Here is a 26,836-nt window from a genome sequence, read left to right on the forward strand (position 1 = left end):
GTACATTGAATTGCTGAATAAATTGTATTAATAATATTACAAATTAAAAATAAATTTGGTATATTATTAATGTCATATGTGTAAATGCAATTTGTACATTAAAATTGCAAAATTACATTACATTTATTTAAATGGAAAATAAAGATTTTAATCATTATAGATTTAGTATTTTTATAGCATTGTATAATAAAATATATATTATGTATTAATAGTTGTAACACTTCAGCTGCCCGCTAACGAAATGCTTTCTCACTGTACTGGGTTGACTGGAAGAGATCTCTGTCATAGATAAGTGCACCCTTGCTCACAACATGTATAAATAGATTATTTTATATGTAACTTGTAAGAATATATACATACATACATATATACATATTAAAAATTATGAAAGTTTTTTAATATTAAAGAACAGTATACAGTATTACAATATTTATGTATGTAAATATTCATTTATAAAGACTGTAATGGAAGGGGAAACTATATACCGATTCGAAGTCCAGTGTTGAAAATAATTTTAATTTTTTTTATATAGTTTTTTTTTATAAAATTCCCATTAATTATTTACATAATTCAACCCATCAACTACGTAAACAAAATCTTTTTACCAATGAAATATTTTTCCCAAGAAAATTTAATTAAAACATGTATAAAACTTTGAACGTATTACAACATGAAACTTAAGTTATCGAGTTAAGTTGAAAGGTTCAAAACCTTAATTGTATATTTCTTTGGGAATAAAATCCATTTTCTTAAATAAATAAATTCTGTATATAAAAAGTAAATATTTTACAATTTAAACCATTGTGTAATGGAGGAATTGTAATTAAAAAAATACACATTTCTTGTATTACAAAATTTATATATTTACAAAGATTCAATTAAAATATAAAAGATAAATTAAAGCTACGTATTTATAATTGCATAAAATTCAATAAAGTTGACTAGCACTAAAATAATATTTAATTCATAATAATATTTACAAAAATATAAAAAAAAATCGTGTACAAGTTATTAGCTATGGTTTGATTAACCCATAAAAATAACATTTGTATAAAAATTATTATATAAAAATGTTCCTAATTAAACAATTTAACCTGTAAAGTTAATCGAATAGGAGCCAGTGTTAGGGTCGAAATTCTGAGCGGGATGACCGTTGAAGGGGTTGAAGTTCTGGGGGTTGAAACTTTGCTGTTGACTGTACTGGTTCTGGTAGGGTTGTGAGGTGAACGCCCGGTATGAGAACTGGGGTTGTTGGTGATAAATTTGACTTTGTGGTCTGATATCCTGATTGTATTGTGGTTGTTGGTTGAAGAGACTGGTTTGCTGAGTGTACAGAGGACTTGAACGGTACGTGGTCTGTGGCTGGTAGGTTGGCTGAGGTTGATAAGTTGGCTGAGATTGGTAAGCTGGCTGAGGTTGATAAGTTGGCTGAGGTTGGTAAGCTGGCTGGGATTGGTATTGTTGGTACTGGGGTTCAGCCTGCGCCGGGCGGTGGTACTGTCTAAGAGCAGGCCTGTTCTGGCTCTTGCCGTTGTACTTGGGGTCTTCGTAGATCTTCGGGTCCTCTCGGTACTGCCCGTCGTCTTCTTGCCCATCTGTCAGCGCGTTGGTGTTTTGTTCGTTGAGGGTCGGCGGCGGGACCATGATCCCTGCACCTGTAAATTTATTTCTTTGTTAAAAATTTTAAAAATATGATCACGACCATCATGCTCCTGATTGGGTAAGCAGAGGCATTTATCATTTATACTATTTTTGTGAATATTTCGCCGAGCAATATTTTTTCAATATAATGTGACAGATATATATATATATATATATATATATATATATATATATATATATATATATATATATAATTCCACTGTCTGGAATAGTTTTAATTAAGTTAGCATGGCTAGTCACACTTTACATAAAGATAAATGTAATCGTCACTAATTATAAATAAAATACAATTAAAACGAACTAAACTTCCGATGTATATAAATAACAACAACATACGGTTGAGCAATTTAATAAAAATTGCGAAAGATTGTTAGAACAAAACAAAAAAATGGCGAGCCATCTAAATGGCAAACTAGGCGAGTGACGCAACAGTGGTCACCATTGACCTTCACGCCCTGATAACTTCAACTTACACATAATTAATTCAACTAGATACAATTAATAGAAATGTTATTAAAATTTTATATAAATTAATATAAATAAATAAATATTTTATCATGGACATATTATACAACGCCAAGACTTAAGACTCGTAAATTGTTTTATACTAATATAAACAACAAATAATACTACTAATACAAACAAGCTGACGGCCCACCTGATGGAAAGCGGTAACTGATGGAAAATGGTGCAGTACTATGGACATAACAGAGTATACTGTTTCGCCCATTAAAACCCCTCATGCGTTGCCATTCCTGAGGACTCAGGTGTTATTCATCTGTACCCTGTAAATTCATTGCCATATCCCACCCTTCAAACCGAAATGCAAACACAACTGCTTCACGATAGAAATTCGGATAAGACAGAGGTACCCAAGCAAACGACTTTTGTACAAAGTCTCCCTCTGGTATATATCATATAGTATTAGTAGTTTGTATTTACACAAATTCATTATTTATACAGTTTATATAAAAGATTATATTTTAGTTCATTTTTCATTTAAACCAAGATTCATTAAAAAGTTTTAAACCTACAGAATTCAGCGGTGGGATTTTAGGCTACCGGTAAAAACAGAGAAAGATAGAAAAATTAATATGGGACCAACACGGAAATAAGCCATATATATATAGCATGAAAATATTTTATTATAAAAGTAATTAGGTTATTTTATTTTTCTTTTAGAATTAATTTTTTATAACAATTTAATAATTATTTTTTTAACAGAGGGAGACTTTGTACAAAAGTCGATTGCTTGGGTACCTCTGTCCCATTCGTGTTTCAACCGTGAAGCAATTGTGTTTGCATGGCTGTGTTTCGGTTTGAAGGGTGGGATATGGCGTGAATTTACTGGGTACAGAGGAATAACACCTGAGTCCTCAGGAATGGCAACGCACGGGGGTATCATGGGCGAAACAGTATACTCTGTTATGTCCATGGTATTGCTCATGTTTATAGGCGACGGTTACCACTTTCCATCAGGTGGGCCGTCAGCTTGTTTGCCATTCTAAGTTGTATAAAAAAAAAAACATAATTTTATTATAATTTAAATGATAAAATTAGATTATATAAGTTAGTTTAAACTTTAAAAATTATATTTTAATTAGTAATATATTAAAATCTAAAGAAACAAGATGACAGAGAGTCATTATTTGAGATCAATTACCATTGGTTGGGCCATCAACACTTACTAGTAAATCGATTATGTCGGTATTTAATGAGTCGATTTCCCAAGAAACGAGTCATGGGAATTAGCGGGGCTCGTACAAAAAAATGTCGTAACGCGCCCCAGTTCCGACATGGTCCGTGTGTTTGGTAATGAGTAATGTTGGACCATTCGCAGGGTCAGTGTCGACAAATGTACCGAGCATTAATCTGAATAACGCTCGCGAATTGGACCGAAACATGTGACGTCATAGGGGGAGGCCTATCTTCAGCATTGGACGGGTAACTGCTAATATGGTATGCTAATAAGACATCAATTGCCTAGTCTTGCTTTATATTTGTATTGAATTTTGTAACAAAAAACAGAGGAAGACTTTGTACAAAAAACGTTTGTTTGGGTACCTCTGTCCCATTCGTGTTTCTACCGTGAAACAGTTGTGTTTGCATGGCTGTGTTTCGGTTTGAAAAAGCGTGAATTTACAGGGTACAGAGGAATAACATCTGAGTCCTCAGGAATGGCAACGCATGGGAAGTATAATAGGCGAAACAGTATACTCTGTTATGTCCATGGTACCGTTCAAGTCTATAGGCGACGGTTACCACTTTCCATTAGGTGGGCCGTCAGCTTGTTTGCTATTCTAAGTTGTATAAAAAAATATATAAATTAAATTTATTATATTAATTATATTGTGACATTTATATGCATGTAATCTGTAGTCAATGTTGTGTACGCCTTCTATAGGTATGCATATTAGCATACTACACAAAAAATGTTATTTAATCCATGTATAATATGTACACTGTTGGTGTGCCTTATTCGAAATAAATAAATCCTCATTTTGATGACGTCATATCCAATTAGGGTCGGCGACGCGCGCGTAACTCAGCTGGTATTGCAGGCGTTCATAAGCTACGGTAACTACTTACCATCAGGTGGACCGTATGCTTGTTTGCCACCTTAGTGGTATAAAATCCTTTATTTTTTTTTAAATATCGGCACAGTTCTTTCTTTAAGTAAATAAATATGGAATGGTAACTTCGCGGGCGCTATACGCTACAGCTTCGGTACTCGCAAACGGGTCATTAGTAAGTGATAATTGGTAAGGATATAAGTGGGTCGATTAGCCCATCGTGACGAATTCAATGAGAATGAATCACGATGGTTTCCAGAGGAGACCTCGTAGAGATCGACCTGATAGGATGGTTGCTAATAGTGGGGTTGTTAAATCTCATTACTAACAAATCTATGAGTACAATAGTACAGTAAGTACTCTCGCTACCATTCAAGTAGCATTGTATAAGTTTTTCTAATTGTTTTTACGCAACGCAATTTATAAACGACACGTGCTTTGTTTTATTTAAACGTTTCATTCAACAGTCGTGCAGCGGTCAGTGTTCGTAGCTCAACAAATATATTTCGCCATATTTAAATTTCAATGCCAACTAATTTATCAATGTTCGCATACTTCTTTAATTATCTCAATGATACATCATCATCATCATCATCATATCAGCCTTTAACTGTCCACTGCTGAATATAAGTCACCCCCTTGGGGGGTTTTTCCAGTATTTACCACGCTTGACAGGCGGATTGGCAACCGCAGTTAGATTTTGGAGATGTTTTATGAGAGACGACGCTGTCCATATCTCGTGTTCCCTTAGTCGCCTCTAACGACACCCACGGGAAAGGAAGGGGTGGCCTATTTTTTTTCTTTTTTTTATTGGATGAAAATGGAGTGGTAACCCCACCTGCACCACCAGTGAAGGGTGATCGATGAGGATGAAAATAGGCCAGTTAGCCCATCATGATGAATTCATCAGGAATTAACCATGATAGTTTCCAGGGGGAACCGCGAGGAGGTCGACCTGGTTGGATATATTGCTAGCAATGGGATTCTTAGTCTCCATTACTAACAATCCCTTTTCCCGCCGGGGTGGCCTATTCTATGCCGGGACCATAAGGTCGTGTATGATATATTTAAACTAAGTACTTTTAAATAATCTTATGTGAAAATAATTATATATACTTATAATAAATCTGTAGAGAGGTCAATTCTGTACATAAAATATATTTCCAAAATAACTATCGGGGGGTGATTAGTGATCGATACTGATGCCAAAAATGCAATCAGTAAAATTTTTATCTGTCTGCCTGTCTGTATGTTCGTTATAGAAACAAAAACTACTCGACGGATTTTAACGAAACTTGGTACAATTATTCTTCATACTCCTGGGCAGGTTATAGTATACTTTTCATCACGCTACGATCAATAGGAGCAGAGCAGTGAAGGGAAATGTTTGGAAAACGGAAGAAGATACTTCATTTTTAAGCTTCCGTCGCGTGTGCAGCCTTAATGGCCACTTTTTAAAATGTAAAAATGTCCACCCGTGCGAAGCCGGGACGGGCCGCTAGTATTATAATAAAAGGAAAACGGTTACGTTAAAAGTAGAGACGACGAGAGAGAGTACGAATCAGGTTATGGAATGAGCACGGAGTACATTCGAGGTTTTTGAGTTCTACAAAAAAGTGGTAAATAGATTTATTCAGGGTCAAAGCGCACTTAATAATCCTGGTATTGCAGGCGTTCATAGGCTATGATAACCGTTTACCATCAGGTAAGCCGTATGCTTGTTTGCCAGCTCAGTGATATAAAAAAATATGACGCAAAATTATCACTTCAATTTTATTTGCATATGATTTCACACTATAATTAACACTAGATATCAGATTCCTTTTTCTCTTTAAATCACTCTTAATTCTCTTGGACTAATTATTGTACTCATACAAAATTTTTATTTGTTTAAAATTGACCAAATTTTCGTCCCTAAAAAATCTTACCTTGAGGTTCAAATCCTCGTTTGCTGCTCGCTCCATACGATATCTCCCTCAGCTTGCCAGTCTCGTCCACATATCCGTACTTGCCGGCGACATCACCGTTAGGGTATTTGGTCTCGATCTTAAAGGACCCATCGGCTGCTTCATATCCATAACTGTAGGAGCCATCATCGTTCTGCCTGTTGATCTGTTTCAAGATGGGCACTGGTGTTGTGGTGGGACCCTGCTGGGAGTTGACCAGCAGCCACGCTGCGCAAAATATCGCTATCTGAAATTAAATTTACATCGCCGTTTAATATCTCTGTTTAGCGTAACGGTAGAGAATGCCATCAGGCTTTAAGTCCGCCCTGTAGACATATTTTAATGCGTGCAAGAGTATAAAAAAATAAAATATAGTACTTGCGATCTTCCTTGGATTTGCACGGTTTTAATAATAACTTATGTTACTTGTTGATAGCTTAGTTTTCAAATTAAGATTAGATTTCATAGGTGAAAGAACTTTAAAATCGGTTCAATATTTTTGAGTTTATCCTTTCCGGACAAACAATCAAATCTTTCCTGTTGACATATTTTAATGTGTGCAAATATATAAGTAAATAAAATATAGTAATGTTCTTTATGTTCAGTAGGACATACATTAAAGCTGATCAAAGCCATTTCATGCAAAATTAAAAATGATTATTTTATGTTAATTTTTAATTATGGAAATTAAGTTTAATTATATGTACATTTTATTTGCTCATTTTTTTTTCTCGTTTATTGTTTATATTGTATTTTTTACATTGCACTGAATAAAATATTTTTCTTTCTTTCTTTCTTTCTTTCTTAAACATTTATTTATAACTTGCAATCTTCCTTAGCTTTGCACGGTTTTTATAATGTAACAAATAATAATAACAACCCATGTTACTTGTTGAAAGCTTAGCTTTCAAACTAAGATTAGCTTTCATAGGTAAAATAATTTTAAAAAGCAGTTAAATGTTTTTTGAGTTTATATATTATTTTTTACCGGAGGGAGACTTTATACAAAAGTCGTTTGCTTGGGCACCTCTGTCCCATTCGTGTTTTTACCGTGAAGCAGTTGTGTTTGCATGGCTGTGTTTCGGTTTGAAGGATGGGATATGGCGTGAAATTATTGGGTACAGAGGAATGACATCTGAGTCCTCAGGAATGGCAACGCAATGGGGGGTATCATGGACGAAACAGTTGACTCTGTTATGTCCATAGTACTGCTCATGTCTATAGGCGACGGTTACCACTTTCCATCAGGTAGGCCGTCAGCTTGTTTGCCATTCTAAGTTGCATAAAAATCAATCCGCCCTGGTCAATCGACATACGCTGCTCATACAGACGAAGTCACAGATAAATATAGTATAAAAGAACATAAAGAAGTTAATAAATAACAACGTGGCCTTGATCTTGCGATCACTTGCCGAAACACTGCTTTCGTAATATGCTGTTATTAAAACTACACACCGACAGACACGCAATACGCGTTGCCTGAACTTGTCTGCAGCTAATTCCGGTATTGTCTTACAAGAATACATTATTTGAAAAGAAATAGAACGACTGGCATGTCGAGAAGAGCTTCTATATTGTTGAATAATTCATAAAGTGTAAATAATCTATAAATTATGCTGTAATCTTGGGAGATGAGATTGTTAGCAATGCGGACTACTAGTCCCATTGCTAGCAATATAGGATATATTGTAAACAATCGTAATCGTGTACAAAATCCGTTTGCTCGGCTACCTCTGTTCCATTCGTGTTTCAACCGTGAAGCAATTGTGTTTGCATGGCTGTGTTTCGGTTTGAAGGGTGGGTGGGATATGGCGTGAAATTACTGGGTACAGAGGAATAACACCTGAGTCCTCAGGAATGGCAACGCATGGGTGGTATTATGGGCGAGGCGGTATACTCTGTTATGTCCATGGTACTGCTCATGTCTATAGGCGACGGTTACCACTTTCCATCAGGTGGCCCGTCAGATTGTTTGCCATTCTAAGTTGTATAAAAAAAAATACATATCTATAGACGTAATTTTTTCCCCGTATTCAGTGGTCTGGTGCAGTTAGTGTCATTGACACGCAATAACAAATGCAGCCTTTCTAAAAGCATTTTTCGTGATACAATTTCCTTAGATTGTGCAATAAACTTGATTGTTTTTATATATCTATAAACGATCTACAAATTGGTTATTTATTACAACAATTTTTTCCTATTGGTTATTTGTAATGCAAGTGTATCGTTTAAAATTTATATGAAATCTGTCGTATTCGTATTCGTATGTATAAAATGCTTTTAAAAAAAGATCTATTAATATTAATCATAATAAGAATAGGTAAGTTTTTCTCGGCTATCTTAGAATGGCAAACAAGCTGACGGCCCACCTGATGGAAAGTGGCAACCGTCGCCTATAGACATGAGCAGTACCATGGACATAATAGAGTATACTGTTTCGCCCATGATACATCCCATGCGTTGCCATTCCTGAGGACTCAGGTGTTATTCCTCTGTACCCAGTAAATTCAGTATTCTCATCATTTCAGCCATTATGCGTCCACTGCTGGACATAAATCTCCCCCATAGACTGCCATAAAGAACGGTCCTGAACCATCTGCCACTGACTTCCTGCAATGTGTTTCATGTTGTCACTCCATCTAGTGGGGGATCGTCCTACACTGCGTTTATCGGTATGTGGTCGCCACTCAAGAACCTTTCTTCCCCATCGGTTATCGGTTCGGACAACGCATGGGGGGGGGGGGTTATCATGGGCGAAACAGTATACTCTGTCATATCCAAGATACAGTTCATGTCTATAGGCGACGGTGACAAAACAACATAATAATGAAGGTTACACAATTATATAATAACAAAAAATAGTAAATTTTACTTTGAAATTAGAATAAAAAAGAACAACACATAAAAAAAAAAAACAAAATGAATGTAACAGTGTTTGTGCAAAGGACCTAACTCAGCATATGTCGCAGTTTCATATCTGAAGCTACGACGCCGATATTCAGTAGGCCCTAAATACGTAACCATATATTACTGATTAATTATTTAAAAAGTGCTCTACCTACGAACTTGCGGTACATTACATGATAACTACATTTTGAAATTGTCATTAAAAAATGTTGCCATACCTCGAATAGAGGCCTAAACCTTAATTAAAGCGACTGATTGATATTCAATGAGGAAAAAATGACCTTACGTCTCCCTAAGTACGGGTTGTCATAAACTAAGGCGGTGCAAACCGCATTCCAATGCTCTACGACACTGTTTCGCTATTTATATATATATATATATATATATGTACACCTATATATATATAGCTGTTACCTTGTAAATAGATTTAATGATAGGCCTTTGGAAATATTTTGAATAGACTCATTATTTTGAAATGCCCTACTAATATTATAAATGTGAAAGTGAGTTTGTTTGTTACGTTATTTATTTATTATGCTTTTGTATATTCACTCATATATATATATATATATATATATATACACCAAAATGTACACAGGTGGACTTATCCCTTAAAGAGATTTCTTCCAGACAAACAAGCTAACAGCTCACCTGATGGAAAGTGGTAACCGTCACCTACAGACATGAGCAGTAACATGGACATAACAGAGTATACTGTTTCGCCTATGATACCCCCCATGCGTTGCCATTCCTGAGAACTCAGGTGTTATTCCTCTGTACCCTGTAAATTCATTGCCATACTCCACCGTTCAAACCGAAACAGCCATGCAAACTGCAAAAAAAACATGCAAACAACTGCTTCACGGTAGAAACACGAATGGGATAGAGGTGTCCAAACAAACGGCTTTTGTACAAAATCTCCCTCTGATAAATCAATTACTTTACGCAAAATTGCATTGATCAATCATGATATATATTGTTTGTCATAATAAAGCTAATTCCTTATAAAAAAAAACATGAACAAGAAAATGTATCTAATCTATAATGAAGTGAGACAGGTTGGCCTTGCGCAGAATTATCCAGAGCAGAATAGGTATCGCCTTATGTTACATACGTCGACACGTAATAAACATGCAACGCAATCTCATTTTGTAACAACAGTAAAGAGCTGGAAGAAATCTCTTTTAGAGATTTTGTTTTTTCAATGGATGCAATAAAGAAATATATATATATATATATATATATATATATATATATATATATATAATGGAATGGTAACCCCACCTGCGCTATCGGTTTACACCGGCGGGGCACCAGTGAAGGATGATAGGTGAGGATGAATTAAGTCAGTTTAGCCCATCGCGACGAATTCAACAAGAATTGTTCACGATGGTTTCTAGGGGGAACCACGTGGAGGTCGACCTAATAAGGTACATTGCTAGCAATGGGGCTGTCAAACTCCATTGCTAACAATTATTTTCCTCCCAACAGTAAAAAGCTTTAATAGCTTAGAAAATTGTTAATAATTTCTTAGATTATATAGATAGAGTGTCTCCATAGAAATGCTTCGAGAAAATGGGTCAACTTTTTTATACAATTTTGCGTGATAAATAGTTATGAGTGCCTCCTTTGTGGCTTCTATTTTTTTTCCTTTTTTTTTATACAACTTAGAATGGCAAACAAACTGACGGCCCACCTGATGGAAAGTGGTAATCGTCGCCTATAGACATGAGCAGTACCATGGACATAACAGAGTATACTGCTTCGCCCATAATAACCCCCATGCGTTGCCATTCCTGAGGACTCAGGTGTCATTCCTCTGTACCCTGTAAACTCACGCTATATCCCACCCTTCAAACCGAAACACAGCCATCCAAACACAACCGCTTTACGGTTGAAACACGAATGGGACAGAGGTACCCAAGCAAACAACTTTTGTACGAAGTCTTCCTCTAATAAAATATTCCCAAAGCCTAACTGCTGTTGCCAACACACTTGCCCACCGTAGCAACTACTGGCGAAACCCTCCTTATGGGGTAGATCTATGTCCAGCTGTGGACAGTTAATGGCTAATAGGAAATACTGCAAATAATAATGATTATAAATAATGTTAACAATTTAAAAAAATATACACTATATTTTTTTTATATGTTGCACAATATTTTCATCAATTAATGTAAAACGATTTCGACGATTCTTTTTGCAATCGACGCAGCTTACTCACTTTGTTTACTAATTTTATTTCGACTGAAACCGCATTTTTATGGGACAAAATTTTAGATTATTATTATCTGGTGTTTTTGTATGTATTACGTCCATTACTAGCTTTTACCCGCGACTTCGTCCGTGTGGCCAGGATACGTTTACTGACCGGAATAAAAAGATACCTATATCTTTCTCTATCTAATATAGTAAATATATACCAAATTTCATAGTGATTGATTAATCTGTTAAGACGCTATAAACTAACAAACAAAGTCACAGTAAGCAACACAACATTTAAGTATTTTTTATTGAATTTACCACCCAATCAGGTATGTATTTTTTCCTGTACCTTAAAAAGTAATTTTAAACCAATTAAAAAATTTACATATCAAAAAGAGGAAAAGGTGGCCCATTATTTAAATTATATGTAAACGAAGTCATCAACAACTGGCTCAACGAGTCCTTCCTCGGAATCTAGAGTGCTTTTAGTGGCTCGTAAAGCAGGCTGTAGCTGTGAAGGTCAATGGAAAACAATAATGGGACATTATCTTTATTTATACAGCCACCGCTGGTCGTAAATGTTTAAAAAAACCCCATGGAACAACAACAATAAGATTACACTGGTAAACAGTGATTTTGTTAAACAAAATCGAATTGCTTTTTTAAACACTACTACCTATCTACAAGTAAACCTCACAATTAGTTTTGTTTAATCGCCCTGATTTTCTTTGAAACATCGAATAAATTGAATTTTTCGCGACTTTAGCTCTCTGACGTGTGTTTGCGATAAATTTATTGAAATTTAAACGGCTTTTCTTTGTGTCTAGTATTTCTATAATAATAATAATTCTTTATTTGGAACAAAAACATTGGTTAGAATATTATTGAAAACGATGATATCCGCAGAAGTATAAAAACTGTGTCGCGAATATCAACGCCCTCCTCCTCGTTGCGGGATTCCGAAACAGACCAATTAAAACGTATAATAGTTGTTACATCAACGAAGACAATTGTTTGTATCTAGCAACTAACCAACTACAATACTAAATACCAAATACCAGAGGGAGACTTTGTACAAAAGTCGATTGCTTGGGTACCTCTGTACCATTCGTGTTTCAACCGTGAAGCAGTTGTGTTTGCATGGCTGTGTTTCAGTTTGAAGGATGGGATATGGCGTAAATTTACTGGGTACAGAGGATTAACACCTGAGTCCTCAGGAATGGCAACGCATGGGGGGTATCATGGGCGAAACAGTATACTCTGTTATGTCCACGGTACTGCTCATGTCTATAGGTGACGGTTATCACTTTCTATCAGGTGGGCCGTCAGCTTGTTTGCCATTCTAAGTTGTATAAAAAAAAAAATAATAACTGTACATCGTAATAAGATGCCCAGAGTGTGTGTTTATTATCCTGATAGCTTTTTTAATACAGGGTGGCCCAAAAGTCCTTAGAAAAGTAAAATTTGAATTAAACGAAAACGGCGCGCGTGAGCGATGCAGGGGAAGCGGGGGCAGTAACTTCGGTTTCTGGGAATTTAGTCGCGATGGAGTGTTTCACCGGAGCGGACCGTGCGTTTTGTGTGCGCGAGTTTTATCAAAACAACAATTCGGCAACCGTTGCAAGGCGTAAATTTCGAGAACACAAAGGTTTACACAACTTTGATGACACCCCAGCTCTCCAAACGATTAAGAATTGGATTGCTAAGTTCGAGGAGACCGGTTCGACGTTAGATAAACCGCGGTTGGGTCGCCCAAGGTGTGTGGCACAATCTATTCGTGAAAATCCTACACAGTCAACTCGTAAGCGTTCCAGTGCATTAAACGTATCCAGGACATCGTTACAACGGATTTTGAAGAAAGATTTATATATACAAAATTCAGTTGGTGCAAGAATTAAAAGAAACTGATGCTATTCAGAGAGTGAATTATGCTAATGAAATGTTTAATCGGTTTACTTCGTTCAATAACATAATGTTCTCTGATGAGGCACACTTCCACATTAACGGACATGTTAGTAAACAAAATTGCCGCTATTGGAGCCCGATTAATCCAAAACTTAAGCACCAGAAGCCCTTACATAAAAAACAGTTTGGGCCGCTATGACAGCCCATGGCATCATAGGGCCTTACTTTTTTGAGGACGGCAGAGGGCGTGCTGTTACTGTTACTTCGGAGCGATATGTAGCCATGATCGAGGAGTTTTTCACACAAAAATTGCAAAACTTTCCAGGCTTTAATGCCCGAACATGGTTTCAACAGGATGGAGCAACTTCCCACACCTCCAATACTGCTATGCCCATTATCCGTCAACTTTTTCCAAACAAAATCTCTAGAGAGGAGACATTTCCTGGCCACCACGTAGCCCGGATCTGACTCCAATGGATTTTTTTTTGTGGGGCTACCTTAAGGCTAAAGTGTACGACTCTAACCCGCGGTCAATTAATGATCTAAAAGAAAACATCCGCAGAGAAATGGCAAGCATTTCAGCAGTGACGTGCCGCGCAGTCATCGACAATTTCAGAAGGCGTTTGCAAGAGTGCCGTGACTGTAACGGATTACATTTGGACGACGTTATTTACAAAAAATAATTCCCGTTTTTCTAGCTATATTTACAAATAAAAATATTATTCATAGTGTAATTAGTTTTATTTTAATTAATTTTTTTCATTACTAAGGACTTATGGACCACCCTGTATATTTGCGGTCAACTTACTGTTAAAAGTCAACGTCATAGTTTGACACCATTAGTTAAAAATTGTTATTTTAATTATTTTGGCTTTTGCTCATGCTACTAAAATGAAAGAATCTCATGAAAATATGAAGTTACTGCTTGAACATATTAAATATAACCAATACTGAAAAATAAGTGGAAATTTAAAAGTAATTGCTATTTTGCTAGATCTACAGCTTGGGGCTACGAAATTTTGTTATTTTATTTGTGAGTGGGATAGTTGAAAGAAAAAAATCACTATATTAAAAAAGGAGTGGCCTAAGCGAGACGCTCTTTTACCAGATAAACGAAATGTTATTAATGCTCCTTTAATAAATCCTAAAGATGTATTGTTACCTCCATTGCACATCAAACTCGGACTTATGAAAGACTTTGTTAAAGCTATGGACAAGAATGGAGATGCTTTTTAATAATTATAACAGAAATTCCCAAAAATTTGCGAAGCTAAAATAAAAGAGGGCATATTTATAAGGCTATAAATTACAGACCTACTGGCTGATGAACAGTTTGAACGAAAACTTAATCCGACCGAAAAATCCGCATGGATATGTTTTCGAAATATCGTTCGTGGTTTTCTTGGAAATCACAGGGCCAAAAACTATAAACAACTTCTTAACAGCTTCTAAAGACATGAAATGTAATATGTCGCTCAAGATACACTTTTTACACTCGCATTTGGATTTCTTTTCTAACAATTTGGGGGCCGTTAGCGGCGAACCTGGTGAGCAGTTCCATCAGGAAATATCTAACATGGAAAAACAATACCAAGGCAAGTGGAGTCCAAATATGTTAGCTGACTTTTAATGGACACTTGAAAGAGATTACCTGACACTAAATATTCCCGACTCTCTACAGATTTATTATAAGTATAGTTTATTAGTGTGTACAATAAAGTATTAAATAAATAAATAAACGTGTGCCAAAAAGCATGTTTGCATTTTTATTATTTAATCCTATTGCATGTGTTTCTATAAGTGTTTTGACCATCAAAACAAATGGTAAGAAAATTGCGCAAAACTTTCATTGTGCCCTATGTACAATCGTAATTTGTCGATGACATATCAAATCGGCACATTGTAATGCCCTCGGCATGCTATATTAGTATTCTAAACGCACTTGTATATATTCGAGCAACGACAGGCGTTTGGCCTAGTTGCGAAATTGTTTGTAAACAATAGAATTAATTATTAATTATATTGTCAGACGTCCATAAATTTTGCCTAATTTAAGTTTTTTAAATATAATAAAACGAAACTGGGTACAGAGGAATAACGCCTGAGTCCTCGTCCATAAATGTAAGGTATGTCTATAGGCGACTAACTTTTAACGTCATTTTTTTTACAGATGTTGTCCAATAACTCGATTATGTAAACAATATTTGAAATAGATTTGACTGATAGGAAAGGTCTCTCTACTCGTAATAATAATGGTCAATCATAAGCAAGCTAATGCTGGGAATCGCAATTGCAGTATTAAACAAAACTAATAACAATACTCCTTTAACCAAAGGTTGTCTGTAAGAGATTTCTCCAGCGATAAGACCACGTTTTGTACTTTTATGTATATATTTTAATCTGAAGTTTATGCTACTGTATTTCACTTGAATTGTTCAAATATTATTGTATATATTTATGTTTTTCGTGCAATAAAGAGTTAAATAATAATGTGCTTTTTCGTTTAATTTAATTTTCTTAAATGTTTCAAGTATTTTTATAACTTTTCAAGCTGCTGGCGGGTAACGTTATAATATAAACGTCGGTATCTTGAAGTATTTTACTACTTGTATTGCAATTTGTAATTTTATATATATATATATTTTTTTTTGTAATTATTTATTTATATTTGTTATATTATTATGCCAATAACGTCGGATGAAGATATTAACGATGATTACTTGTCGTTGGAAAGCACGATGAGTGATGATAGTTTTCAAAGTGCTAACTATAATACCGATGTTTTGATTACAATTCGCTGATGTACCTAAAAACTTTAATGCGGTACACATTAATGCGCAAAGTATTCCAGCACATCATTCCGACATGCTTCTTACTTTCGCTAAAAACAAAAACATTCATGCTATCCTAGTATCCGAATCCTTCCTTCATCCATCATTACCATCTACCTCATATTCTCTTCTTTATACTTCGTAATGACCGTATTTCTTCGTGTCATGGTGGTGTGGCTATTTATCTCCGTAGCCACATTCCGTACGCAATAGTAAGCAAATCTCCGCAACCTCCTCCCCCGAACACAGCTGAACACCTTTTTCTTGAGATTACTCTCTCTAATACCAAAGTCCTTCTTGGAGTTTACTATAGTCCAAATCTAACTATTAACACTTTCCTTCTTCTGAAAATCTTCAGTGCATCATACAGCCACTCCATTATTATGGGAGATTTCAATACCTGTCTTCTGAAGACTGACTCTCGTGCTCGCTGTCTCCAAAATATTATGAAATCCATCAACATGACTTTTGAATGCTACGCATTTTTTTCCAAATTGCACTCCATCCCTTCTAGATTTAATAATGTACCTCTCTTAAAGCGAGACATGGTCAAATTAGTGCAGATGTTGATCTCATCAATAATGCTTCGATTAAATGTGGTATGAAGATGAAGCTTCGTACGTTTTGACAATCATCAATGGGCTGACACTATGGACGCAAAAGAAATTTTTAATTCTCTTCTCATACAACTTTATGATGTTCATGACAGTTCGTCAGTCAGATCAAGCATCTTCCTGCTCCTTGGCTCACTGATGATATTCGATCGAGAAAAAAAGAAAAAGCATGTCTGCCAATTCAAGAAAACGGGATAGATATCATCGTGAGGAATCATAATATGATGTGTAGAGATCACGGCGGCACCATATTCATCAGTCCGTTGAAAATGAAGACCAAGCTAAATCTAATTCAATGGGAGTTGGAATCGAAATACAAACATTTCTAATGATCTTGATTGATCAACAGTCATTTTTCTTCTTCCTCCTGTCTTGACAAAACAAAACTAATAACAATATCTTTCTTCTTTATCCACTCCCAGTCAACTCCTTTTGTCTTTAATCGATTTGTGTGATGTTAAGAGAGATTATCTCCTAATGCTATCGATAAGAGCCGTAAAATGATCATTTTTGTTACTTATTCCCATTATATCCAGTATATATTTTAATGTTGGAAAGTTCGTCCCCATACCAAAAAAAGCTAACCCATCTTCCTTTAGTGATTATCGTATTTCACTCCCTTTCCTATCTAAAGTAATTGAACGATTAATTCAAATAGTTCTTTTATTGTATATAATTATGTTTTTCTGGTGCAATAAAGATTTCTGATGACATCAGAATAAATAAATAATACTTCAGTATGCTTTTAAAGATTTTGATATCCTCTTGGAGGCTCTCTTAACATATCTCCAGCGGTAATTGATTGGTTAAAAATGGACGTCGGACTATTATTGAACAAAAAATCATACTACCGCAGGGTGGTTGTCTTTTATTTGCCATCTTCATAGCTCGATAACTCTAGAAATATCTCTTTCTACCACATGTATGCAGATGATTTGCAAATATATTCACAGACTGCTTTTGATAACCTTGCTCAAGCTATAAACCAAACTAACCATGACCGGATTCTGGAATGGAGTAGGTGCGCATTCGGATTAATCCAGATAAAACGCAAACGATTATTATTGGTAGCCCTTACATATCAAGTTAGATATATCTAAATTACCTTCAGTGGAGTGTAATGGTGTTTGTGTCCCTTTTAGTGAATCTGTCAAGAATCTTGGTATTTACTTTGATTCCACTCTATCTTGGAGGTACCAAGTGACCGAGGAGCAGGAAGATGTTCGCTGCTTCTGCGTCGCTTCGAAGACTTAGAAACTTTCTCCCTACAGCCCTAAAATTTCCCAGCTCAATCCCTCCTACTCCCTATCCTTGACTATGCAGATGTCGCTTATCCAGATCTAAATATTGATATGCTAAATAAATTAGAACGACTTCAAAACCTCTGCATACGATTTGTTTTTGGTCTGCGCAAATTTGATCATGTATCGCACTATCGCTCTCAGCTTAAGTGGCTTCCCATACGCCGGTGAAGAGATTTACATACCCTCTCTTTGTTACATAATATTCTTTTTAACCCTGGTGCACCTGCCTATCTTAAAGAACGTTTTAAATTCATCTCCTCTACCCATAGTTTAACATTACGTTCTTCCGAAAACCTTTCCCTTATGACACCTGCTCATTCCACTAAATTTTATCACAATTCCTTCACTGTTTCTAGCATTAGGTTATGGAATTCATTGCCTGTTGTTATTAGAAGTACAAAATCCATTGATTCTTTCAAACGACAAGTGAAAGATTATCTTTTCTCTATCTGATTTTTCTTCATTTAAAAAAATTGGCATTCTTTATTTATGTATTTATATAATTATTTATTTTATGATAGTTTGTTTTCCTTGTGCCTATAATTATTAATATGTATCTTAGCATTGGGTACATATTTGACATATATGCATGGGATTATATAATTTTGTTTGATTGATAGGTATATGTATGTGTGTATGTATATATGTATGTGTATGTATATGTATGCGTGTGTATGTGTATGTATATATTTGTATGTGTATATGTATGTGTATATGTATGTATATATGTATATAATTTTTATATATTTTTAATTTGCAAAAGATGCTTTTTTTAATTATAAAGCACTATTATACCTACTTGTACAACAATTAATTACCTTAAGGTTGTCTTGAAAAGATTGCTCTCAGCAATAAGACCGCCTTACTGTACTTATACAATCGTATCGTTATGTTTGTAAATTGTCTTGTTTATTTCCTATATTGTATAATGCAAATAAAGTATACTCATTCATTCATTCATTCATAAATAAATAATACTTATAAAGTAATCAGGGCGGTTAAAAAGACGACTTTATACAAATCATACTAGGGTTTGTTTTACATCTAGGGTCGGGGTGTTGTCTTGAGGGAGGCGCACCCTACATATGACCTACTCGGTAGTCGTACAAACGGGAACCCGGGATCCAACATAAGCGCCTCGAGGTACGTCGTGTGGTTTTTAGTGGGTACGAATCCCACACACCCCAGCTGCCCTTCCTCCGGCAGGTGGGACGGTCTTGCTGAAGATTTTCCACACGTTAAACAAAAAAAAGGGGTTTGTTTTACATAATCTATCTAAGTAGGCAGTACACTCAGTATCAGTTTTTAACTGTCCATTGCTGAATATAAGCCACCTTTAGGGGGTTTCGCTAGTAGTTGTCACGCTTGGTAGGCGGATTGGCAATTAGTATATTGTTACGACCATAATGCCCTTAATGTGTCGCCATTCTTGAGGACTAAGATGTTATGCCTCTGTACCCTTTAATTTCAGCATCATATCTCACACTTCTGAAATACAGTCGCTCAAGCACAGTTTGACAGCGGCAAAAGTGGGATAAATGTAACCAAATAGACGACTTTTATATGAAATCTTCCTCTGGTCCCGAATCTTGATTAAATATGCTATGACTTTATGTCATAGATTTTAAGCAACTTACAAATAAAAAGGTTTATTTTTTTTTTATATATTTTGACAGTGAAATTACAGGGTACATAGCCGTAATACCCTAGTCTTCAGGAATGACAACGTCTAATGGGTATCACGGGCGACACAGTATACCATCTGTAATGTCCATAATACTGTTCATGTCTATAGGTGACAGTTATCACTTCCCCATCAGGTGGACCTTCAGCTTATTTACCATTGTTAGTATCATACAAAAATCATAATATATCAGCCATTAATTGCACATTGTTGAACATAGGGCTCCCTCTATTGGGGGGTTGTGCCAGTATTTGCCACGCTTGACAGGCGGTTTGGCAATCGCAATTAGGTCTTGGGGATGTTTTAAAAGGGGCGCTGCTGCCCATCCCTCGACCATTACAGTATAAATATTAGTAATACAAGTTTTAAATCAATAACCGTACAAATTTCAAGTGCCTACACTTCGCTATGCAGATCTACTGGTAGCATTCGTTGATGTCTTTAATATGAATTGCCAGTGGTGACACGTAATTATGATTAGCTAGTTCTATCCTATGGCGTGGCTCGTGTTAATAAAGTAAAAGCTATCCTATCTTTTAATATAGTATACGATGCATATGTGTACCGTATTCCATTCTTATCTGATAAGCCATTCACCTGATTGATTTACAAAAATCGAATATAAAAACATCCAAAAGCATTACAAAATTTTGTAATTTTTTTTTATGCAACATAGAATGGCAAACAAGCTGACGGCTCACCTGATGGAAAGCGGTAACCGTCACCTATAGACATGAGCAGTACCGTGGACATAACAGGGTATACTGTTTCGCCCATGATACCCATCCATGCGTTGCCATTCCTGAGGACTCAGGTGTTATATACCGATCTGATGTCTATATATAGGATTCTTCTGAACATTGATATAGATATTGTAACTATAAATATATAGATTGCTATATATTACACGTATATTAAAATAAACGGTCAAAAGTTATTTGTTATTAGATTCGCAGATGATATAGCTGCACTTGCAGAGGACTCCAAACAGCTACAGGAACTACAAATGATCATGAATACAATCTTTAATAAATATGGACTCAAAATTAATAGCAAGAAAACTAAAATAATGACAATAGCTAAAACTAAACCTCGACAAAATAATACTATTTAAATTAACAATACTCAGTTCTTAGAACAAGTAAATACATTTAAATATTTAGGCAGTTTAATCACAAGTGATTGCAAATGTACTCCGGATGTAGTCACGAGAATAGTCATGGCCAAACAAGCCTTCAATAACAAAAAACACCTTTTACAGGCTAAGATAACAAAAGATATTAGAAAGCGGCTTATCAAAACCTATATCTGGAGTATAGCTCTGTATGGATGTGAGACGTGGACATTAACTCAGAAGGAAATGGATAAACTTGGAGCCTTTGAAATGTGATGCTGGAGAAGGATGGAGAAAATTAGCTGGAGGGATCGAATTAGCAATGAGGAGGTCCTGCTTAGGGTTGAGGAAAAAAGACAAATTATTGGAACTATTGAGGACAGAAAGGGAAAAATGTTGGGACACTTGAAACGACACGACGAACTTATGAACATTATAATAGAAGGTAAGATAGAAGGAAGGAGGGGAAAAGAGAGACCGAGACATAGTTAATTAGAGACGAGCTGGTGTCGTGTCGTATCAAGAGGTGAATAGACTCGCTGAAAATCGTAGTGAGTGGCAAGAGCTTCACCGACGAGAGAGCAGCTCTTAAATAGGATAGATAGATAGATGTATTACACGCTCCTAATATAAACACGATTGCTAACACTCCTTCCGTCGTAACTGGACTTCGTTATCAAAAAGACGAGGTCACGAATCCCCAATCAATATGCTGGCAGGTGAAATTTCTCAACACGTCTATTTGTTGGCAAAATCTAATTTCCAAATTCGTGAAATTAAGTAACACTGATAGATAACAGGGTGGTGCACATACTTAACGAGTCGGCGTAATATAAAATTGCAACGGAATGCAAACTGCATAGAAGCGAGAGCGGGGGCGTGGTATCTGTTTGCGCAACAGCTAATAGTCCGTATTCTGACTCGAAACTAGATCAGAATTGGAAATATGTTTGGAAACATGTAAATTATTACCATTAACCTATGCATTTAGTAATATAAAAAGTTTAAATTAATTTATAATACTTATATTTAAAAATATATCAATTTCATCACCATCATTTCAGCTAATCATTTAATTTGTTAAGTTTAATTAAACTGCACCTCATTCGTGTTGTGTTAACACGTTTTAGAGTAACAATCTTGTGCAATGTCTTGTATATCTATAATTAACTATGTACATTTTTTATTGTAATCTGGTTGTGTTTTCCAAATAAAATAGAATAATAAATATTTTTTTTAAATTTTTTTTTATACAACTTAGAATGGCAAACTAGCTGACAGTCCACCTGATGGAAAGTGGTAACCATCGCCTATAGACATGAGCGGTATCATGGACAGAACAGAGTATACTGTTTCGCCCATGATACCCTCCACGCGTTGCCATTCCTGAGGACTCAGGTGTTATTCCTCTGTACCCAGTAAATTCACTGCCATATCCCACCCTTCAAACCGAAACACAGCCATGCAAACACAACTGCTTCACGGTTGAAACACGAATGGCACAGAGGTATCCAAGCAATCGACTTTTGTACAAAGTCTCCCTCTAGTAGTAATTACTGATGTATGCTGAGTTACTCCTTTATCGACAAGTAACCACCCAAACATTCTAACTGACATTTATAAAACACTAGCTACTGGTATATACAGCATCCAGAGTATGATAGCAAGCAGGCTGGACTGTGTGTACGTTAATCACTGCTGCGCAAATTCCAATGGAATTGTACAGCGATGATTATCTGTATACTATTTAATATATTAAGTGTGTGAGTGTGCGTGCGTGAGTGCGTGTGTGAGTGCGTGCGTGCGTGCGTGCGTGCGTGCGTGCGTGCATGCGAGCGTGCGTGTATTGTGTATGTAAATTTACTATTTTTTTTATACAACTTAGAATGGCAAACAAGCTGACGGCCCATCTGATGGAAAGTGGTAACCGTCGCCTATAGACATGAGCAAGTACCATGGACATAACAGACTATACTGTTAAAACACGAATGGGACAGAGGTACCCAAGCAATCGACTTTTGTACAAAGTCTCCCTCTGGTAACATTAGTTTTAAGGATATTGTTACTAATAAATATTAAATGGATCAAAATAGTCCCAAATAAAAATTATTATTATTGTTATTATATGGCACAGTTAAGGCCGCATGAATCATTATATAAAATATCTCATGTTTCAGGTTTCTTTTTTTATGGGTGAAAAATGTCCCCGCCTGCGCTAACGGGATACGCTGGCGGAGCACCAGTGAAGGGTGATAGATGAGAATGAAAAATTTCAGTTAGCCCATCATGATGAATTCATCAAGAATTAACCATGATGGTTTCCAGGGGGAACCGCGAGGAGGTCGACCTGGTTGGGTATATTGCTAGGATAGGATTCTCAGTCTCCATTACTAACAATCCCTTTCCCCCCTATGTTTTAGGTTAGGATATCAAAGTTTTTTTTTACAGACTGCAGTATGGGGTTCTTCTAAAAGAAGGTTACAAACATTAGCTAAAGTACAACAAGTGGGTACGTTAAAGATTAGCAACAATTAAATACGCAAGTTTCCCAACTTGCTAAATTATGAGCGGTGTCGTGGGAATAGAGAACATAATGCACTTAAAATAATGTTGCATTGTAATAACTCAATTAGAATAGGTCATCCACCTTGCACGGTACTTCACTTCGATGATATTCTATAAGCTATGTTACAAAAAAGTTCGTGTCCCGAAAATAACTTACTTCGATCGTGGTCTTAACCAGTTGATTAGCGTAAATTTACAGGGTACAGAGGAATAACATCTGAGTCCTCAGGAATGGCAACGCATGGGGAGTATCATACGCGAAACAGTGTACTCTGTTATGTCCATGGTACTGCTCATGTCTATAGGTGACGGTTACCACTTTCCATTAGGTGAACCGTCAGCTTGTTTGTCATTGTAAGTTGCATAAAAAAAAAGTTGTTTTAATTTAAAAACTAAACTACTCAACCGGTTTTGATAAATTTTCTATAAAATCAATCTGTAAGTATATCCTTTAAGATAAACCGAAAAAAAGGTTTACTATTTATGAAGTTATGAGGTTTTTTTACACAACTTAGAATGGCAAACAAGCTGACGGTCCACCTGATTAAAAGTGGTAACCGTCACCTATAGATTATGAGTAGTACCATGGACATAGACAAACATAATGCCCATAAAATAATGCGTTGCCATTGTGAGAACTTAGAATGTCATCCTCTTGCATGTAAATTCACTATCATATACCCTTCAAACTATGAAACACAACTGCTTCACAGTAGAAATACGAATGGGACAGAGGTGCCCAAGCAAACGACTTTTGTATATTATCTCCCTCCCTTCCTCCACAAACTCCAAAAAGAGGTTGTGTTATGTTACACGACCCCTGCCGTAATTATTTCTAAACTGATTTTAATGCGTATTTTTAGTGTACCGTATTACTTTTTCACAATTAAATTCGCCATTCTATTTACGAATCGAAATCTTATATGTAAATATTAAATGTTACAATGAATAAGTAATGCTTTTGATTAAATATATTTATATATTAATTGCATCATGCAAAGTTCAAAATATATTATACTATATATATATATATATATATATATATATTAACTGCTTCATTTACATAGTTATGCCTTCGTTTTGCATTACAAAATTATTAGCGTAGGTTGCTTAATAAGACCTTATGCAGCGTATTGAATTATGAACAGTACTGAATAAAGTTGTATGCGACCATTCATAATGGAGCACTGACACTGATGCAATGATTTTTTCGATCATTATAAGAAATTATAACCTACCACTATTGATATATTTTGTACAAGATTTTGCTGGAAGAAATCTCTTATTAGAGATAAGCTCGCCTTTGTACATTATGTTTATAATGAATTGTAATTAACAGTATGTTTTGTGTACAATAAAGAATAAAGAATAAAGATTTATAATATCATATGATTTTAAATAATAAATGGGATTATTAAATTATTTTTTGTCTTGTTTAAACATTAAATTTCTTTAAAAATAACCTCTATATTGTAAAGTAATTATAGCATACGAGTTATTGGTATTTTTAAACACTCAAGTGACCATTATTAAAAAAAAAATACCAATTTAAATTCAAATATCAAACAAGTCTTTACTAATACTATTATTATTTAATGCCATAAGATCGAAACAAATGAATTATTATTTCCAAGTTTCAAACATACTTTGTTATTTTTTTTTGTTACTCTGTACCTTTGTTGTATCTATGTATGTGTATGTACCTGTGCTTATAGATACATAGATAGATACTCTTTATTGTTTCCTCTAAAACATTACAATAGTAAACTTATTATAAATATAGATAGAGTGTCTCCATACAAATGCTTCGAGAAAAGCGGGTTAACTTTTTCATACAATTTTGCATGATAAATAGTTATGAATGATTCCTTTATAACTTCTATGTTTATTTTGTCTTATAATTTTTTCGACTTTTAATGCGTAAAAACTTATTTTATTTATTAAATAATGAAATATAGATACGTCAGGATAAATTGTGTACGCAAGTATATAGAACAGTAACAAAAAACGAGACAGCTAATAGTAAAATTAGCTGACAAAAAGTTGACCCGTTTTTCAGACTCGATACTCTATCTATATAATTTAAATGTTATTGGTTAACTTTTTTTTTATTTTGTTGTTCTTTACTTAATTTTAAAGCAAATACCCCTGTTTAGATACCCTTAAATGAAATAATTAAAACATTAAAATAATATTAATTTTAATTAACAACTCCTTATCTAATTTTAATTTTATTGGATAATTAAATATATTATAAATTAAAAATACTGACCTTCAAAACAAACATGGCGGTCTCAGTCCGTGTGAAACGTCAAACTTTCCCGCGTTTTCGCACAAGCTATGGCGTCCGTCAGCAACACACGTCTGTGGCGCGGCTGGCCGCCACTTATATTTATAATGTCGCAGGTTTCGTTACAACAGATAGGTACAAGAATATTGTTATGCGGTGTGCGGAGCCCTAACGTGGTTTTGTAACACTACACCCCTAGTTGACTGCCAGTGTTATAAATTAGGTGACGAATCTATTCGTAATACCTATTATTCATACATATACAAACATTTATAGACAAATATTCATATATTCATTTTTTGTTCATAAATACTTTTAAAATTCGAGTTCTATATTTTTTTTTTTTTTTTGTATCTTGTATTATACTAGGGCAAAGTAATAATGCCAGAAGGTTATTTTAAATTTTATTGTTTGATATTGATGAAAAAGGAAAAGTAACAATTTATTAATCCTTAATCTGATGATATTAAATTTAGAGATTTCCGTATTACTAATACCGGTGTCCTTTACTGCTTTAAGTCGAGTCAGGTTTTCTAGTAGTTGACCACAAACTACAAGTAACATATCGATGTTTTCTTACGTAATATATTTTCACCCGTTTTGTCCTAGCTACAACAGAAGCGACTTTTCCTCTAGTAAGCTCCATTGTCGGTTATATATATTAATTTTAAAAATTCTGTTGCCCGTGCGAAGCAGCGTTGTATCGCTAGTATCATCAACATTATCTTATTCATTATTTATTTATTATATATGTATTTGTTGAGCTTTTCAGATTTACCAATGCACTCATCAAAAACAAAAAATAGAACATTATAATAATGTAATAATAAAAAATATATAAATAAATAAATAGATAATATCTACAAGAATAAAATTAAAAAACAAAATCTAATTATACTATAAAAAATATACATTAAAAATGCATTTCTGCCTAATTATTATCCGTCCACTGCTAAACATAAGCTTTCCCCATAGACTGTTGTAAGATCACATCACTAGTGTATATGGGACATCACTAGAGGTGAACACTGATTGGTGGATTAATAGTATTGTAGAATAATGGCTGTCTGAGTAATGAATAAAGGATCTGCAATAATTAAATAAACCGTCTATTAATAAATAACTATAAAAATATATAGACTGCCGTAAGGAACGGTCCTGAGCCACCTGCATCCACTGACTCCCTGCAATGCTAGTATACACAGGTCAATTTCCAATAAACCTCTAACAAAAAGC

At 35.0% G+C, this 26,836-nt stretch overlaps 1 protein-coding gene and 1 long non-coding RNA gene across 3 annotated transcripts in view; one reads left to right on the top strand and one right to left on the bottom strand.

Annotated features, from left to right (window-relative positions):
- Window positions 1-828: 828 nt before the first annotated feature.
- Window positions 829-25,768, bottom strand: LOC113513105 (uncharacterized). Its single transcript, XM_052899072.1, has 3 exons — window positions 25,583-25,768; window positions 6,164-6,428; window positions 829-1,655 (listed from the first exon to the last, which is right to left on the bottom strand). Exons 1-3 carry the CDS (start codon window positions 25,595-25,597, stop codon window positions 1,090-1,092), a joined length of 846 nt encoding a protein of 281 aa, XP_052755032.1. The 5' UTR covers window positions 25,598-25,768; the 3' UTR covers window positions 829-1,089.
- The window catches only part of LOC128201606 (uncharacterized), a 91,456-nt gene continuing 69,734 nt past the window's right edge, over window positions 5,115-26,836 (top strand). The window contains exon 1 of one of the 2 annotated variants that reach the window (XR_008253326.1): window positions 5,115-5,184. This is a non-coding gene — a long non-coding RNA (uncharacterized LOC128201606). Of the gene's footprint in view, window positions 5,185-23,062; window positions 23,087-26,836 lie in introns of those variants that run through there. The other variant, XR_008253327.1, reaches the window with a different exon arrangement.

The sequence above is a fragment of the Galleria mellonella genome, unplaced genomic scaffold (assembly GCF_026898425.1).
Source record: "Galleria mellonella isolate WM207_F2 unplaced genomic scaffold, CSIRO_AGI_GalMel_v1 utg56, whole genome shotgun sequence".
Taxonomy (NCBI): domain Eukaryota; kingdom Metazoa; phylum Arthropoda; class Insecta; order Lepidoptera; family Pyralidae; genus Galleria; species Galleria mellonella.

What these genes read in the sequence shown, in the direction of transcription:
- LOC113513105 (XM_052899072.1), bottom strand. An exon ending in ACGAGGATTTGAACCTCAAG is followed by an intron (nt 1,656 to 6,163) that starts GTAAGATTTTTT and finishes ATAAATTTACAG; the next exon opens with GTGCAGGGATCATGGTCCCG.